At 37.1% G+C, this 15,477-nt stretch overlaps 1 protein-coding gene across 1 annotated transcript in view; it reads right to left on the bottom strand.

Annotated features, from left to right (window-relative positions):
• FBN1 (fibrillin 1) overlaps positions 1 to 15,477 on the bottom strand; it is a 220,616-nt gene that overhangs the window by 170,104 nt on the left and 35,035 nt on the right. Inside the window, 2 exon segments of the mRNA XM_015595908.2 lie at positions 8,907 to 9,002; positions 12,356 to 12,451. Coding sequence (XP_015451394.1) covers positions 8,907 to 9,002; positions 12,356 to 12,451 — 192 coding nt within the window.

Genomic DNA, 15,477 nt, shown 5'->3' with positions numbered 1-15,477 from the left:
TTACTACTTTTAATTTAAAGAACATATAACTGGAATCCCTGACAAAGTATGAACTTTTTCACTGGGACTTTTGGGAAAAAAAAGATCCCTAAGAGCTAATGCATATCTACAAAAAAATTCGATTTGGGTAAAATTTGTCCCCAAACCTGCAAGCCTTCTCTTTTGGCCTGGTTGGGTGTCCTAAATCAGTGAAAGCCAATAATGACTCCTATGAGAAGCCTAAATTAAATTAAAGTAAATGACTCCTATGAGAGGATAAATTAAAACATTATATATTTACAAAAAATTCATATTTGTGTATATACATATATTTATAAAATTAATAGGTCATTTATATTTCATTTGATGAAGAAAATGTTTTTTAAGAAAGCTTAAAATATTATAACTTCCTTATGAGGCTTCTTAAAAGCCACGACAGAAGATTCTAAATATTTTTATGCAGCTATAAGTATTTCAACACAAGAATCAATAAATGTACATGGAAAAAAGTTTTTGACAAGGTGAATATGCTCATTCCTTACCCCTTAGTAAACATCATTAAAAACTGTCATCCCCAAAGACAAGAACTGGGTCACCCAATTAGGTTAAAATGTAATAAATGCAAGAAAAACAAGAATTTATTAGAGGAATAAAAATACTAAAATGGCTGATGTAATTCTTAAAGTAAATGACAAAGACTAAATGTTTAATACATGCATTGACCATCAAATAGAAATGTGGATGGGGTCCAGGTGGCCAGAGGTGGTGATGTTAACGAAGTTACCTGGAAATTGATGGGGATTCAAGGTAGAGAGCTCTATGATCAGGAAAGGATTGAGGAAAAACTAAGTCTTAAATCTGACCTTGAAAGAAAAGAATTTAAGCAATCGAGAAAAAGAAACCAGCTTCAGGTATATCCTATACTTCTAGTTCTGGTAAGTAATACCACCAACAGCTGATAAGCATCAGATGGCATGCATGTCAACCACATTAAATCATTCAGAACCAGGAAATTGTCGCTATTTAGTCCAGCTTGCCTAAGTGATACTTTAGAATATTTGAGAACCAAACCCCAGGGAGTACTGCAGTAATTTATGGTCCAATGCATCCTCTTAGGAACACAAAGTTACTACATGATGAAGATCTTCCTCCAAATCCTCTAGACATTTAGACAAATATTCATCTTCAGATGAAGATCATATGTGGATTTAAAATATCTATCTAGAATATGAAGATGTTGTCATAGAGATGTCAGATAACTTTCAAAATGACTGTCAAGATAATTGGAATCTAGATTTTCAGAATAAGGATGTTAAGGGAGAAGGCAGGGGTTCTAAAATGAATGGATTTGGAAGTGCTGGATTAAACTAAGTAAAAACAGTAACCTTCCTGCAGGACTCCCAAGAGCTAACATGCTAATACACCAGTGCCTCTCCAAGAGGAGGACATGGTACAGAATTTCCAAAATGCAACTGACCATGGAAACTTCATTTCATGGAATCCCCATAGGACTAATGTTCTACAAAAAGTGCTTTGGCACATCATCTGGATTACAAAGCTCCATACATTTGTTCAGTATAAATTCATAAACCAAAAAAAGCACAGACTCTCTAGAGGCCATAACTACTAGGGAACATAAAAACTAAGCATTCTCAAGGACTCTCAATTGAGCATGTTAAATTGGTAAAGATCTCCAGACTATTATCCATAAGATTAAGCTAAAACAGTTTCAGAAATAGAGCAGTCCACCCATTAACTCATAGATACAAAGGAGAGTTTTAAAATTGCCAAACCCTGTCTCATAGAGAGATATTGTGCAGAAGCACAGTTCGGTAGAATAGAAGGGTCCCACAGAGAGATTTGAAACACACCCTCCCTTCTTTGGAGTTAAGCAAGTTGACTTCATGACTCCTCCTCTTTCTCATAGGAGGTTTCTGACACCAATTATGCTGGCATTGCAAGGAGCTCTAAGGGTGACTGTGTTCTCCCTTCTCCTCTGGTCAGTTCCAGCCTCTGAATCTTTGCACGTTCTTTTCCCGTTACCACTAGTACTTTTCCTCATGTACTCTGCCTAGCTTAATCTTTGTCCTATTTGGTTATTTAAATATTTCATATATGCATTTCTATCTTTGTAAAAACTGATTTTAAGGCCCTGATGACAAGAACCATTTACTTCTTTCTGAACCATCATAGTGCCTAACTTGGGGCGAATCCTTTATGAAATATTTGCTATAGTTGTTATATCTAATTGACATGACTGCAAAAGATTTTGCTTATCACTTATATTTGAACAAAATTCCACTTAGACAGATATTCGGAGAAATTAGACTCTAATCTGAAGCCCCTGCTTTTGTTTTATTGTTTGTTTTTAGTTGGTTTACTTTTAAATATCAACGCAGGCTCTGATTCTCTAAGATGCTGCTTTCATAAAAGCTGAAGAAGTAGCAGCAGGAAGAAGAAAAACTGGAGACCTAATAGAGACCTTAGGGGAAGTGTTGATGTTACTTGAAGCGAAATTCTAGAGCTGCGCTGTCCAATACGATAGCCACTAGCCACCCGTGTCTACCAGCTGGCCCAGTTAAGATGATGCGTAATATATGCATTGGAGTTCAAAAATTTAGTGTAGAAAAAAAAAGAATGCAAAATATCTTATTAATAATTTTCAATACTGAGTAACTATTGAAATTAAATTTGGGGGTAAATTAGGTTAAATAAAATATATTATTAAAATTAATTTTATCTGTTCTTTTTACTTTTTCGAGTGGCTACTAAAAAAGTTAATATTATCTATGTGGCGGCTCACATTATATTTCTATTGGTCAGTGCTGCCTTAGTGTTGTAAGCACTCAAGACTTACTCAAGAGTGGCCCAAATATTAAATGTGGCTACTATTTATATTTTTTAATAAAAACTATTTAAAAACTTCATTTTTAAAGTTCATAAGAGCTAAAAAAAAAAAAAGGAAAAAATAGTAAAGTTGAAAACAAACTCTCTTCGAAGACGACACCATAATGCCAAATCTTGCATCAAATTTAATAGCTATATTAAATTATTCACTTTGATAATATAAGAAGATGCTAAAATGGACATTTCCATTGAAGTGCCAAGACAACAGATATCATATTCTAAACTGAGTGTGACACTACGATCAGAATTTGCAAAGAAGTTGATGACAATCTGGTCACAGGGCTATTAAACCCTCATGCATATCCAGAGTATCTGAGTATCTGAGGCAGTAAGAGATGGGTAGGGGGTTTCTTGGGAGAGGGCTGAAAATGGTGGAAGACCACATTATGATGACAAATCATGACAGGGGCTTCAAGGAAACTGCTCAGACCACATAATACGTATCCACTGCAGTTTGGAGGACACTGGGGACTGTCTAAGGCATGGAAACCAGCCGGCTAGAGGCTGCTACTGTCGAAGTTGGTTTGTACACGACCAATTTATCGTGGCAAAAATTCATGAGTGTTTTCTGCCAACTAGTTGTGGGCCACCGCAAGGGAAAGCGGATGTGGAGTGGGCTTAGATCCTTTCTCAGAGGGGTGCCTGGAGCAGCAAAGAGGTCTCAGATGGCCAGAGGTATCAATGGATGAAAGGAAATGTAAACAACCAATAAGAACGTAAACATCTTTGCTCACATTAAGGAACCCACACAGGAGAAATTCTGAAAAGGCCCAGAAATTTTCATCTGCCAGCAGAGGAAAAACTAGCCCAGGCTGAAGACAGTGAGAGACAAAAATTAAACTGCTTTATGATTGCATCACTCCAATCCCGCTTGTGCATATCAGGCATGCGCAGCCTCCAGAGGCAGGGTAGCATACGTTCCCTACATGCATACAGTTACTCAACCACAAAAACGTAATGCCTATGTCAACAGATGTATTTCCCGGAACTATTCTAAGAAAATCAAGTTTATTCAATGATCTACCAATTGCCAAATGTTGCAATACCACTGTAGATGCATGGTAACATTTAGAGTATTCTGCCTCTGCTATCCACACAGTGGTATTTACTTCTATTTAGACTAAATATCAAAAGTGAGGCTCACAGAGGGCTTCAACATATTTTAGGAACAATGGTTTATTGTTTGTTATCTTTAAGAAAAAAAATGCATAGTTCACAAGGCTCTGCCTCCCAAAAGAACTTTGAGAATGGAAGTTGGCTTATGGCATTTACTCTGGGAAAAAAAAGTAGCGTAAATTATGTAAAAAATTATGTAAAAATGATTTTAAATTATGTAAAAGTAGTGTCAGAAATGCAGCTCTGTACATTTGCGACAACATGGATAGATCTTGAGATAATTATGCTAAGTGAAATAAGTCATACAGAAAAAGTTGAAAACCACATGATATCTCTCATATGTGGGATATAAAACTGAAAGTAACAAACATATATGACAAACAAACAGAAACTCATGGACACAGACAATGGAATAATGATTACCAGAGGGAAGCTGGGGAGAGGGGAGGTAGAAGGGGACAAAAGGGGTCAAATATTTGGTGACAGAAGGAAATGTAACTCTGGGTGGTGAATGCAACATGTATAATGCTGCTGAATGATACACTTGAAACTTATTCGATTTTGTTAATCAATGTCACTCCAATAATTTTAATTAAATAAATAAAAAGAAATGCAGCTCTGTAAAACTTCCAAACAGTGAGAGAGAGGGAATATCTCAAGGATGGGGAGAGAGAGGAAGAGAGGAAGAGAGGTAGCGGAGAGAGACAGAGAGAGAGAGAATGTCTACATTTCATCAATGCAAAACTCCAGGAAAAAAAAAGCATGAGAAAATCAGCTCCTGATTCCATAAAGCATTCTAGACAGGCCTTTGAGAGAAAGTCATGTTTCTACTTTCTTTTTATGAGGTAAATGTATCTGAAATGCACTACCGGGTTATTATGTATTCGGATCATTATATGTTAGTCCTTTCCATTTATTATGACACAATGCAGACATTGCTTTCCTAGATTTACAAAATAAATGCTTATCAAATGCTTTTAGGATTATTTTTTGAAAATTGTTCAATGAAACATTAAAAAGATCTCTGTGCAAAATCGTCAGTTTAATACCAACTGCACATTTCAGAATGTGGGAAAATTACAATCAACCTAACTATCTTCTGTTCTATTCTTCCATTATTGTGCAAAAAAAAATAATAATAATAATTAAAAAGAAAACAAACCTTTTCCAGTTCCATTACCACTGGAATTTCACTAAGGAGGCAAGGATGATGAATGAAGACTTAGCTCCCCTTCTACTGTTCTGCTGCCCTGATGAAGTGAGAATTACCACTATGTTTTCATTTTTATTCTACTCTACATTTGCCCCCATTGCTCCTTTTTCTTAAAGCTATCGGTTCAACAGTGCTTTCCCCTATACTTTATCTACTAACAACCAGCAGAACAGCCAACGGGCCTCCTTGATTTGGCAAAAATCCAAATATGGTCTTCACAGTTTAGACTTGCATAGGAATTTAACACTGAACAAATGAATCAGAATTTAGAAAAATCCATGTCCATGCTTACATTCAGACGGCATATGATAAAGATCTCCAGATGGAGTAATGATAGAAAACTTTTTGTTATTAGCATTTATGCTTCCAAAAGGCTTCATTCTCTGGTTCACATAGAGTTTGACATAAAAACATTAATCCAATTCCACGTGCTTTAAGGAGTAGGCAAGACAATTGTTTTCACTGCATTTTAATCTAAGACGATTTTTGACTATCCACTGTAATAATTAGAATTGACACTATTTTGGGTTGTTTCTAAAAACTCAAACATCTCCCAGAAAGAAGAAAAAAATTGATCATATACTCATTTGAATGTATTGCTGACTCTGTAAAGGCGATTCCAAAAAAGTGGTTCCAAACATGGTTTGAACAGTTTGTAATATTGTAGGAAAACGATATAACCTTTTATGGTTATATAAACCATATAACCATATGTGGTTCAGTCCTTTAGAGTCCACTGATAGCGCAAAGACAGGAATCATCCTCTCTCCACGAGTGGATTGGTGTCTCTCAAATATCAAAATCAATAAATGGAGAAATATTCCAAAACCCTGCATTAGATACACCCAAGCAATACTCATGACTCTTTTCCCTCGGCTTTTAAAATGACTTAAAAACAACTTAGCTCAACTCTACCAGGGAGGAAAAAAACACCTACTTAGGCAAATTTCTTGAAGGGCTATTTTTTAATCTATTACTTCCACTTGAAAATTCACAGTTCTAGATTTCTCCTTACCATTTCTCAGAAAATTCTCTATGGTTAGTAATGACTCCTACCCAGTGAAATGCAAGTACAGCATAGTGATTACTGCACAGGCTTATGAGCCAGACTGGCTGGGTTCAGCTTCTGACTACACGACTTTACAAGCTCGGGAGAGCTATTTGACCTCTTTCTGCCTCTTTTATGCCTCTATAAAATGGAACTCATTATAAGACATTTCATTCAAGGTTGTTGCAAATCACCAAAGTAGAGTGTTTAGCACACTTCCTGGCCCACTCTACGTACCCAGTATACATCATCTGCTATTACATCAAAGGGCTTTATAATTCTCATATTTTCTTGAGCCTTTGAAGAGTATAACGATTGTGAAGCTGTTCCCTGAACTTCTTTCTTGCCTTAGTTTCTTTAGTTCGGTGTTCTCCTGGTTCTCGTGCTTCTTTCATTTTTTTCCAGTGTCTTTCTTTTGTTCTCTTCTTCCCCAAGCCTATTTATCATTATCCCTCCCCATCTTCAAGTTCAGGTCTATCTCTATCATTCTTCTCCTTTCTTTCATTAGTAGATGAGAAGTCTCATCTACTCACATGATTAATAGAAGGGCATTTAACAAGATTTTAAATGGTCTGCATTCTGAGGCAAGGTGGCAAGAGAAAGTGTGATTCCACATAGTGTCATTGACAGTAACTATGGTAATACACTACTAGCTTGTGTTGTAATCACCGAAACAGGCACTGACCTCGTTTCAACATTAACATACCGTACCACTGAGCCTAGGCAATAAGTTTTACCGGTTACTCAAGGCCCAAGCAGAAAGAAGGCAAAAATGACAGGGAAGTAGGGGTGGGAGCAGCAATAAATGTAAAACCATACACATAAATTCACAGAAATACCATAAATATAAATTTACATAAAATAATTGTAAGAGGAACAGTGAAAGACTGAGGGTGCAAAACAAAACACAAAGAGATTCAATCTTTGATTGAGAATGTAGCAAGAAATGGCAAACTCCAGTGCCCACAGGGCTAAGAAGTAAGCTAAATGAATGAAGTAGGCAGGATGTATTATAATAAGGAGTCGTGGAGACTGTGGCAAACTGGAGAATGTAACTAAAGTTATTCACATTTAAGTTTTTAAAAAGTTAACATTGCAACCTAAACAAGTCATGGGCCTTTACATTTCTTCCTCTGCGTGTAGAGAGATAGGAAATACTGTCATTGTTACCTGCCCAATGAGGCCAACTAGCCAAGAAAATTTTTTAAAAAACATATTATTTTACTGGCCAAAAGCTGCAAGTAAAACAAGTTTGCTTCATAATCTGATTACATTTGTTGAATGAATGTTAGGATTCATAATGCAAGCATGGGTCCCCTCCTCATCTACATCACAAATCAAACCACTATGTTCGTGGATTAAGATTAATTTATTGGCTTAAAGTGAGCCAAATCCTGTCAGCATCACCCCCAATGGGTATCCCACACTACGGGCTTTCTGAGGTAGTTACAGGTTCTAAGATCTCTCAGGGACAAAGCTGCTTATCCTGTGAGGTACTTGTAACTGACATTTTAAATGTTTCTTTCCATATGTATTACACCATGACAGAAGTTATTTGTCTTTTTATTGCCACCTGGTTTGGGTCAAATTGTACCTTCTTTTCTGCAAATATTCAACATATATATTCAACATTTGCTACAAAATCTTTACTTTCCATCTTAAAATAAAAAGGTCTTTATGCAACTTTGGAGAAAAGTGATGACTGCAGTTTTAAAAGTTTGTGAGTATTTTTCAATAAATATATTTCATGAGTATCTTTATAGCTTTGTATGAAATGAACTTGCTAATGTTTACTATAAAATATTTCATAGCTTTGTATGAAATGAACTTGCTAACGTTTACTATAAAATAAGGAATGATGAGAAAATGGCTATGATTGTAGAGACAAGACAATCGATCAATAAAGCCATAGCTCAGGAGTAGGGGAAGAAACTTAAGAACATTACACATCTACATATATCTCAACATCATATTTGCATTTATAGGCAGGCTAATCAGGTACAATATTTCTTTTAACTAAGAGCAGCAGTCAGCATTAGACTTGAAATCAAAAAAACCCACATTCAAATTAAAGCTTATTATTACATGTGCGACTTTCTTAATGCGAAAGTGAGGATGATTATACACACTTCAGTAGGTTACAGTGAGTACTGAATAAGCCACACACGTTGAAGCAGCAGACACTCAATATTTCTACAGTGAATTTTGAATGCTGAGCTTGTATGCCACTACAGCCTCCAATAGGTTCTAATAGATCTTTATGTATGTTTTTCTTCATTCTAAATTTTTCCCTTTCCATACAGATGTTTTGTTTGGAGCCACTTCTCTAATTTACTAGGATAATAATGAGCTCAATCCTTACGCTTATGGAAAATTCTCCTCCTTTTATCTTGATGCCAACTGGTACTTATGCATACACTCACTACTGAGTTCCAGAGTCCACTGGTAAGAATTACTGAATAACAATCACAGACTTAAGGCCACACTCTGGTCATCCTAGGAAACTTCCCAGTGACAATATGGAAAGTCCCTCAGAGTTCAGCAACATTCATGAAGTAGCCAAGCAAACCCAGTGCGTGTTTAAATCAATCATAGCTTTAGCCACCAGAATATCTTTACACTAATTCATTTTTTAAAAATTACCTCTTTCACACTGGGGTCCAGTAAAGCCGTATGTGCATGCGCATCGATTTGGGGCCACACACCTGCCTCCGTTGAGACAACCACTTTCACAGACAGCTGTAAAATAAGGAGAGAGAGGTTGAGAGGCTTTCCCTGAGAGGATAGGCTAAAGAAGTGACACTGTCCCCTGAAAGTACAACAATAAAATATCTAATCACTCTGCTCTTTGTTACTCTACAGTTCCAGCAACTCAGATGTCCCTCACTTAACTCTTAGGTAAAACTGCCTGGAACACGTGAGTTTGTACTTGTGTTAATGCTGATAGTTTTTCATTCCAGGAAGCATGTAAGCAATGTTTTCAGTTCTGCATCTAAACTCATGGTTTATAAAAGACATCACTGAATGAGAACTGCATTTTAGTAAGCTGACTCTTTTGCTTATGATTTATGTTCAATTTCCAGAAAGGAAACATTGGCCTCTCTGCTGTCAGAAATGCCTTTACAGAAATGCAGGATGTTAAGTCACACAATTAACTGCAAACAAACAAAAAACATTAAATGCCAACATTCAGTAATTTATGCACCATAATGGAGATGCAGGTGAGGGTTATAACAGAATCTATGGAAACTGTTGTTGAGGTAAGTCCAGAGATACTTGAGGGAGAGCTATTTTACTGTCAGAAAAGATTTTAAATAAGAACTGAAAGCTCATGCCGCAAACAGCTCTTCTTGTACAATTTCCTGCAACTCTTTCATGCATGGCCTCTCTCTAGGCATCTTTATCCACAGGTGGTAGGCTCTTTCTTGTTAAATTTGCCAGTCCCCCACACTCTTCATAGCTCAGCTTATTCTTCCATGAAGCTTTCCTAATACCTCCATTTAAATTAATTCCTCCTTCATATATTCCCCCTTTGCTTGTACCCTTGTGGAAGTCATAGAGTTGAGCCACTCAGATCTCTGTCCAAGAGAACCTACAGTAAGGACCTGAGTTGGCTGACAGCCTTCAGCTCCTGTACCTTTAGATCTGCACGCCAAGGACACACTCTCCTGGCTGCTACCACCAATGACTAAGAGCAGCAGGGTACTGGAGCTTGGACGTTCCTGCCCATCACAAAACTTTTCTGATAGGCAATCTTTGCTCTGCACTCCCCATCAACCAAGCCCAGGCTTTCTTGGAGCTGCACCACAGTCTGAGGATCCTTCTAAACAATTGTGCTTCCTTTTCTGTCTCTTTGCCCAGGGGTCAGACCTGCATTGAGGTCTGAAGGCTCTCTCCACCTACTCCTCATCCCTTTATTCTTCACAGGCCTTTTCACCAATAAATCTCTTGTGCATCCTAATTCTGTCTTGGCATCTGGTAGGCATCAGAGGACTTGAGCTGAAACAACCCCTGCTACAAATTAAGGCGTAAGTCCTTTTTTATCACAAAATTAGAGACGTTTATGTATATTGTTCATATTTGCCTCTTAACTTACAGGCAGGGGAGAATGAAAAGGTTGTAAGCAGATAAGAAATTTTCAGATTGCCTAAGCCAACCCTCCCATTTTATGGATTAGGAAACTGACATCTAGGATAGGTTTTCTAATTCTTTAATTGTTAACCGAACACCTCTTGTGTGCTGGGCTCTGGGCCAAACTCTCTCAGGAGCTCCAAAGGGAGCACGAGAGATGTGTAACAGCTCCTCTCAATTCTCCTCCTAAAATGCTCTTGAATTCATCCCCAGCCTACCTTCTTTCTAGCCATGACCTTGTTACTAGTCTTCCTTCTTCCTGATTCTTCCTCCTCCAGTTTGACCTCCACATTGTGGCCACAGAGATCTTTCTCATTGTAACGCTTTGTAAGTGAAGTGTATAAGGCCAGTGTTTCATAGCATTAAGTGCATGCATGGGCTGTGACATCAGACTACTTGGGTTAAAATTCTACCTTTGCTACTTACTCCCTGTAGAGCCTTAGACAAGTTACTGAAGTCTCTGTTCTCCAGTTTCCTCATCTGTTAGAAGATAATAAAGGCCTGAAACACAAAGGGCTGTTGTCATAGTAGATAAGTTAACATACGTAAAGAGTTTAAAAATGTGCTGAGCACATATTAGGCATACAGTAAGTAACTCAATAGATGAATGTTACGGTTCTGACTATTGATTGTTGTTATCTCACTCCGCTTCCCTGGCTCTACTTTGGACAAAAATATGGTATCCATAAAGGCCCTCAAAACCTGGCCCATGACGTCTATTCTGGTCTTATCTCCCTTCCCATCACTTCTTCAGTACTGAAGCTCTAGCAACACCAAACATCTGCTACATTTGACATCCCATGCTATGTCATGTTCCAGTGCTTTGGCCCATCTCCCTTCATCTAACAAGTGAACACCTAACCATCCCTCAAGGCGCAGCTCAAGGGTCTGCCACACCAAGGAGGCTGTCTGTCCTGCCTCTCTTCTCCCCATACTACTGCTGTTGGCTGAGTAAAACTCAATCATTATTCTTATCACACTGCAGCGTGTGGACAGTCAGAAGAGCATTATATAAGTTTTAGTTTACTTATAATAGCATTTTTAATCATAGCAAATATATACACAATGACAAAAATTGAAAATAACATAAATAAATGCTCATTAATAATTCATTAAATAAACAGTAAAATCTCCATGTAGTGAAGTATTACATGACTATTAAATGTGTTTTTAAATGTTTAATAACATGGAATATACTTCTAATAAAATATTAAGTGAAAAAGTAGTATATGTACCAAATATGCATTAAAAGGCTAGAAGATAATATCTGGAACGACAGGGTTATGGATAATTTTATTTTCTACATTTTTGAACTTATCCAAATGTTCTTCAGGGTATATATTTTTATGTTGGTATAATAAAAATAAGCATTTTAAAAGAAATTGTCTTCTTCTGCGAAGTACCAGGGACTAATAGAGAGTAGACACAAAATAAATAGTGCTCGTGAATGAACCAACAAACTGAACACCGTGTGATACAACTGTAGGAGCAGAATTTAGATGAGGAAACTATAGAGAGATGCCGATACTATCAACCACGAGAAAGGGCATGTTTGGGGAGAAAGATGAGGTTGAGTTTTGAAATACTTTATTTGAGATGCTTCTTGAAAATTCCAGTGGAGATGTTCAGCAATCAAATGGAAGGTATGGCGCTGGAATGAATAAGAATTCTGCACCTCAGTGGTGACTGTAAACGAAAGGGATGAGGTAAGTGGCGTGGTGAAGATAAACAAAAGGAAAGTGAATCAAACCATGTATTCCCAAGGTTCCTATCAGAAATGTGGTGTTGAGTTTGTTGGGTAAGTGATCCGTTCACCTGTAAGAGTCACGAGACATCTGTAAAATTGCCATGTTCCAGGTAATCAAAGAGAATTCATGAGTGCTTCTCTCTATATTCTTTTGGTCTACATATCTGTCTACATATCTGTCCACACAGATTATTTATAACTATGGCTTACTTACGTTGTCCACAGTGAGTCCCTATGTATCCCTTCTGGCATATACAGTGATCATCACTGCAGCTACCTCCATTCATACAGCGAATATTACAGTGTTGGACTGGAAAAGGGAAAAAAAAAGAATGGTTTATTATTGCAGTTTAAATATCTAGATTGCAACAGTTCACAGGAGTTGATTTATAGTGATTTAAATAGAATATAAAATGATTTATCAAGATTCGTATATTTATGCAGAAGTAACCTAATTGACAACTCTAAACATGTTATCTTTTGTGTGTATCAAATTATTTACAATTCTATGTAATTGTTACTTTGGTATTCACTCTAATAGTGCTAAAGGAATTTCCCTAACTTAGCAGAACTTACCACTCACTATCATTTCTGTAATTTATACCAAGAAAATAGTGCTTTGAGTAACCATATAAGACAAGATTACCACAGCAATACTTTTTCTGTTAAAAGATTTAGAGTCCCAGGTAGGTGGCCAGGAAAATAATCAGAGTGACAAATTCCAGGGAACTTTGTTAAGTAATTTGTAAAGTAATTTTGGAGGCAGCGAAAAGAAGGAAAAAAATAGCTACAATGGCATTTAGTAACAAGATTGTCTCATAATGGAGACAGCTGGACTTGGCTCGGAAAGAGATGCTTGTTTAAACTGTAACCTTAAACCAAATAAGATCTGCAATGTTTGAAATTCACTCTTTATCATACTGTCACCTACAGAGGTGTAGGCTTTAGGGCCCAGGACAGAAAGATCACAGGCCAGCAGGCAGACTTGAGATCAGGAGACAAAGAAGCTGGAGTAAAAGATGCCTATGAGAGAGAGAGACAGCACAGTGTGGGCTCTTTATTCTCTAGCATTTAGACTGTCTCTACTTCAGTAATTCAGGCATGCTAATAACACTTTCAAAATCCCAGGCTGTTCATTAGTCCTCCAGAAACAATAACTACCCTACTTGGAGAAAACCGAAACTTTGATAGAATCTATCATTAATTCTGGTTGACACATCCCCTACATAAGGAGGCCAGGATTGGGCATGGGAAGTTTGGCTTATTCTACCCTATCCTCCAAACTGTGAGAGTAAATTCTAGAAAAAAAGGCTCAATAATTTTACATAAAAAGAGAATCCTTTCTCCTGTGGAAGAGCAGATATCAGCTGCTTATATTTGCTCTTCTGCTCAGTCTTCCCGGAGCATGAGGGCCAAATCTTCCCCCAGGAACAGAGAGAAGACTCTTCCAGCAGCCACCTTCTTCAGCACTCTTTGTTAGGATGCTCGGTGTATTATCAAAAAGTGGCTGCTGACTTCAAGAGAAAGGGCCATTTTCATAAGGAGCTACACAAATCTCAGCATGACAATAGGGAAAGGAAGGTGCCAGAACTCAATACTAACTATGCCCTCATAGAGTAGCAAAGAATTAAGTCAAGTTGAAAGTGATGTGCCTTTGCAAGAACATGTCACACACTTACTGAAACACCATCAAAGGCTCCATACCTCTTCCGGATTAAGAACAACCTCCATCTCTCAGCATTCAAAGCCCTCCTCAGGATGGCCCCATGGGCCTTTCAAGGCTCCTTTGCATACTCCTAATATATCCTGTGACACAGTCCCAGGTTTACTTTATCATTCATTAACTCACTCTGTAAATATATCTGAGTGCCTACTATGTGCCATACAAAATGGCAGGCACTTTCTTTTTAACGCCAGGGACTTTGTTTATGGTAGTCTCTTCATGGAATCTTCTCTTTAACCTGTCTCTTTGTCTCTTTGCCCCTAACTCTGAATCCCCAACATACAACACAGGTCTCACCAAATACTGAAATCTCATCTGTCTCTTTTGATCTTTTTTGATTTTTGTTCTCTCCTTCCTCCCCTAGAGATGAGCCCTCTATCCTCTGACTCCTGAGTACTTTATAGTTCTCTTTTGACATGTATATAATATAATCAAACCTATTTTTTAAGTTATTTATCCTATCCCCAGCCCATTCTTGAGAGTGGGGAACACTGTGATTATTAATTATATCCCCATAAGTGCTCAGAGTAGCCCCTGCCCATTTGTAAGTGCCGTAAGAAACTTTCTTAAATTAATTTCTACTTACTTAAGTTATGCTACCTGATAATGGTCTCAAGAGCTATGCTCAAAACCTAAAACTGAGAAGTTGCCCATTGTGTCCTAAGCACTTATACAGCCCCATGTAGGTTGCTATTAAAATTATTTTTATCTTCATTTCCCCGCATATAAAAGTATAAATAACTCCTTTGTTGGAGCATTGTTATAAAAGTCAAGAAACCCAGGAAACTGATTTTAAAAAATAAAACTGTTATTTTAGGCTCCTATGAGTCTATTATAATTTCTCAGCCAAAATACTTTTTAACTAAAAAAACTACCTGCAAGTACACAAAAGAAATGATTTGGTGAAAAATTTGGATAATATTCTAAGTAGGTCAAGAAAAGGTGTATAGTTGCTTTAAAATTTGAAGTTAAACTTAGCTTCATCCTATCTTAGCAAAACAGTGAGGATTGGGAAAAGCACAGGAAATGATGTCATCTGTCAAGCAGCATAGGAACTTAACCCACAAACTGATTTCAATTAAAGTGGTTCATGCCAAAAGCTAATTTCCATTCCCACATGAGCAACAAAGCCTTTTAGATACTTTGAGATAAAAAAGCTAACAGTAGTTTAAATAGTGACTTTACATTATTTATTCGAATTGAAAAATAGAATGAATTCTTCTTTCCAGAAAGGATGATAAGTTTACATTTAAATGCAATATAATAAAAACCTCCTGATATGCTGCTTTTATATTTTTTCTGCCCCGTCTTTCAACTGAACTTTTTCCAGCATGAAATATTCTTTCTCCTTTAAAAAATAAAACCATTTTGTCAGATTTGTGAAATATAAGTCATGGTTAGTCCAATGGTCCAAATAAACCAATGAACCATGAGTCCTTGGGCCAGGGGAGTAAGGTCATTAATAGATAATAGGATCTTAATCACCTGCTTTACCACAAACATATTTACCAAAGAAACTGCACTCTTTGTGAGTCTTAGATATTTAGGGAAAAGCCACCAAGCAAGATTTCTGTGGGAAAATAAAGGAACTAGATATGTAGCTACTATACAGC

Source organism: Pteropus alecto, unplaced genomic scaffold, assembly GCF_000325575.1.
Source record: "Pteropus alecto unplaced genomic scaffold, ASM32557v1 scaffold86, whole genome shotgun sequence".
Taxonomy (NCBI): domain Eukaryota; kingdom Metazoa; phylum Chordata; class Mammalia; order Chiroptera; family Pteropodidae; genus Pteropus; species Pteropus alecto.
This window is presented reverse-complemented; position numbering and strand designations above follow the sequence as displayed.